The sequence below is a fragment of the Arachis duranensis genome, chromosome 10 (assembly GCF_000817695.3).
Source record: "Arachis duranensis cultivar V14167 chromosome 10, aradu.V14167.gnm2.J7QH, whole genome shotgun sequence".
NCBI lineage: Eukaryota > Viridiplantae > Streptophyta > Magnoliopsida > Fabales > Fabaceae > Arachis > Arachis duranensis.
In genome coordinates this window covers 46,465,506-46,469,363 of record NC_029781.3, presented here as the reverse complement: position 1 = coordinate 46,469,363, position 3,858 = coordinate 46,465,506, and the positions used below count along the sequence as shown (strand labels likewise).

General features: G+C 35.7%; 1 protein-coding gene and 1 non-coding gene across 2 annotated transcripts; one reads left to right on the top strand and one right to left on the bottom strand.

Annotated features, from left to right (window-relative positions):
• Positions 1-242: 242 nt before the first annotated feature.
• Positions 243-554, bottom strand: LOC127742925 (50S ribosomal protein L14, chloroplastic). Its single transcript, XM_052255616.1, has one exon. The coding sequence runs from the start codon at positions 552-554 to the stop codon at positions 243-245; it is 312 nt and encodes a 103-aa protein (XP_052111576.1).
• Positions 555-3,725: 3,171 nt separating this feature from the next.
• On the top strand, positions 3,726-3,834 carry LOC127743627 (small nucleolar RNA R71). The gene has a single exon (XR_008005011.1). It is a non-coding gene; the product is annotated as a small nucleolar RNA R71 (small nucleolar RNA).
• The last annotated feature ends 24 nt before the right edge of the window (positions 3,835-3,858 follow it).

Genomic DNA, 3,858 nt, shown 5'->3' with positions numbered 1-3,858 from the left:
TAAAGAAAGATATCTAGTATATTTATATATCTTTAATAGAAAGATATCTATATAATATCTTATTTATATATTTCTTTTTATATTTCTATATTTATTTTTATACTTATTTTTATTCAAAAAGAATAATATATATTAAAAAAATAAAAAACGAAATCCAATTTTATTAATAATTAGATATATGTGTAAGACATAATTTATTAATTTATCTATTTCATTTTCATTAAATAATAAAATGTTTTTTCTTATAATACCTCAGGTGCTAATGAAACTATTTTAGTGAAATTTAACTGTCTCAATTCCCGGGCGATTGCGCCAAAAATTCGAGTTCCTTTTGGATTTCCCTCTTGATCAATGACAACCGCGGCATTATCATCATATTGTATTATCATGCCATTGCTACGTTTAAGTTCTTTACAAGTACGTACAATTACAGCTCTAATCACTTCTGATCTTTCTAAAGACATATTTGGTACCGCTTCCTTGATTACAGCAACAACAATGTCACCAATAGAAGCATATCGTCGATTACCTGCTCCTATGATTCGAATACACATCAATTGGCGGGCTCCGCTATTATCGGCTACATTCAAATGGGAAAATTATGTCTAATTGTGACAACATGCTATTTTGCACCTAATTTAATCAATTTTATTCCACTTTCATTCCATCCGATGCCTTGATGTTTTTTATGAGTGATTTCAGGTGTAATAGGTTGGAATGGCTTGATATTTTTAGGTAGTTTAGGGTAGTTTAGCTAGGTTTTCTCTCAAATTTCCTTAGGGTTTAGTTAGGATTTATGCTACAAGTTTGTATTTTCCAATTTTGATCTTGGATTCTAGCTATTTCCATTGTAAGTATTTCTTAATTTTCCCTTTTATTATACTATTTATTCTACATTTTCTTATAGTTTTAATTCACTTTATCATTACATATATACTTTTGCAATTTTTAGTTATAGTTAATGGATTTAATGTTAAATGGTTATTACATGTTATTTGAGTTGCCATTGTTGATTTTGTTCATTGGTTGTTCATAGTTTTAAGTATTTTCCAATTTTGCCATGTTTTATGAATATGCCTACCATGTGTTTGATGAAATGTCAATTTTAAATATGGAGTAGATTTTCCTTCCTTGAATTGGGGAAATGAGTATATGGAATACTAGAGTCATAATGTCTAACATTTAGTGATAATTCTTGGGTTGTTAGTTGTCCTTGTTTCTACTAACGCTAGCTTTTTACTAAGGTAACTAGTAAATTAGCTAGGATTTGTGGATTAAGAACAATTATGCTCACTTGACTTACTCTTCGATGTTAAGGGTTGACTAGGTGAGATTAATCCATCATAATTATCATAGTTGTAGTTAGGGTAAGGAAGGAATTCCATAACTCATCCCAAGTTGAGGTTCCATTTATGTTTTGAACCACATTTCCATCATTTTAAAGTAGTACTTGTCCATATTACATAGATAGTTCTTTTATTCCTTTATTAGTTTATTAATTGCAATTTTGATTGTTCTTTTATTTCTTAATTGATTGCTTCATTATAGAAAACTCCTTGATCTTGCAACCAAAATTGTGCGCTTGTGGTCACTAGTTCCTTGGAAAGACGACCCGGGATTTTACTCCCGGATTAAATTGGTTTTAAATTGTGACATCTCTATTTTAAACATTGGTTGTGAGCCGCTTTGTCGGTTGGGACTATACATGCAACGCTAAACCCCATTTCTTCCCTTTTTGAGGGAGAGATTTCCTAATCGAAGATCTGGAACTGATGCACGAAATTGTAATCTCAATGGCGCCAACAACTTGGTGCACACAATTGTAATATCACTCTTTTTTCACAACTTCGCACAACTAACCAGCAAGTGCACTGGGCCGTCCAAGTAATAAACCTTACGTGAGTAAGGGTTGATCCCACGGAGATTGTTGGCTTGAAGCAAGCTATGGTCATCCTGTAAATCTCAGTCAGGCGGATTCAAATGGTTATGGAGTTTTAATAATTAAAAGATAAATAAAACGTAAAATAAAGATAGAGATACTTATGTAATTTATTGGTAGGAATTTCAGATAAGCGTATGGAGATGCGTTGTTCCTTCTAAATCTCTGCTTTCCTACTGCCTTCATCCAATCCTTCATACTCCTTTCTATGGCAAGCTATATGTTGGATGTCACCGTTCTCAATGGTTACTTCCCGTCATCTCAGTGAAAATGGTCCTCTATAGTTTCTCGCATGGCTAATCAGCTGTTAGTTCTCGACCGTATAGGAATAGGATTTACTATCCTTTTGTGTCTGTCACTACGCCCTACGGTCGTGAGTTTGAAGCTCGTCACAGTCATCCCATCCCAGATCCTACTCGGAATACCACAGACAAGGTTTAGACTTCCCGGATCTCAAGAATGCTGCCAATTGATTCTAGCTTATACCATGAAGACTCTGATCTCACGGAATGGAAAGCTCTGTTGTCAGGAAAGGCAACCATGCGTCGTGGACCAGGAATCCAGGAGATACACACTCTAGCTTTCGCAGGTAGAATGGAAGTGTTTGTCAGGCACGCGTTCATAAGTGAGAATGGTGATGAGTATCATGGATCATCACATTCATCAGGTTGAAGTGCGAATGAATATCTTAGAATAAGAATAAGCATGAATTGAATAGAAGAACAATAGTACTTTGCATTAATACTCAAGGAATAGTAGAGCTCCACACCTTAATCTATGGTGTGTAGAAACTCCACCGTTGAAAATACATAAGTGATAATGGTCCAGGCATGGCCGAATGGCCAGCCTCCACAAAAGTCTAAGATAGCATAAAACTGATCAAAGATCTGGTCAAAGACCCTGAATACAATAGTAAAAAGTTCTATTTATACTAAACTGGTTACTAGGGTTACAGAAATAGGTAAATAATGCAAAAATTCACTTCCGGGCCCACTTGGTTTATGCTTGGGCTGAGCATTGAAGCTTTCACGTGTACAGGTCTTCCTTGGAGTTAAACGCCAGTTTGTAACTTGTTTCTGGCGTTTATATCTACTAACGCCAATAGTGATTTTCTTACTCAGCTGGCCCACTTGTGCCTCCAAATTTCTGATGGAGGACCTTGTCTCACTCATGAAACTTAAAGTGGCTTTAGACAGATCAGAGACTAATTTTGCTAAGTTAGAGGTACTCTGTTCAGAATTCTCTGTCTGTTGCTGAGAAGATGATGGATAAGGCTTGATATTGCTTAGCCTATTTCTTCCACCATTATTAAAGCCTTGTTGAGGCTTTTGTTGATCCTTCCATGAAAAATTTGGATGATTTCTCCATGATGAATTATAGGTGTTTCCATAAGGTTCACCCATATAATTTACCTCTGCTATTGCAGGGTTCTCAGGATCATAAGCTTCTTCTTTCGAAGATGCCTCTTTAGTACTGTTGGAAGCATTTTGCCGTCCATTCAGACTTTGAGAAATCATGTTGACTTGCTGAGTCAACATTTTGTTCTGAGCCAATATGGCATTCAGAGCATCAATTTCAAGAACTCCTTTCCTTTGAGGCGTCCCATTATTCACGGAATTCCTCTCAGAAGTGTACATGAACTGGTTATTTGCAACCATGTCAATAAGTTCTTGAGCTTCTGCAGGCGTTTTCTTTAGGTGAATAGATCCACCTGCAAAATGGTCCAGTGACATCTTAGAGAACTCAGATAGACCATAATAGAATATATCTATCATGGTCCATTCTGAAAACATGTCTGAAGGACATCTTTTGGTCATCTGCTTGTATCGTTCCCAAGCTTCATAAAGGGATTCACCATCTTTTTGTTTGAAGGTCTGAACATCCACTCTAAGCTTGCTCAGCTTTTGAGGAGGAAAGAA

Coding starts and splice junctions, on each gene's coding strand:
- LOC127742925 (XM_052255616.1), bottom strand. CDS start 554: ATGTGTATTCGAATCATAGGAGCAGGTAATCGACGATATGCTTCTATT.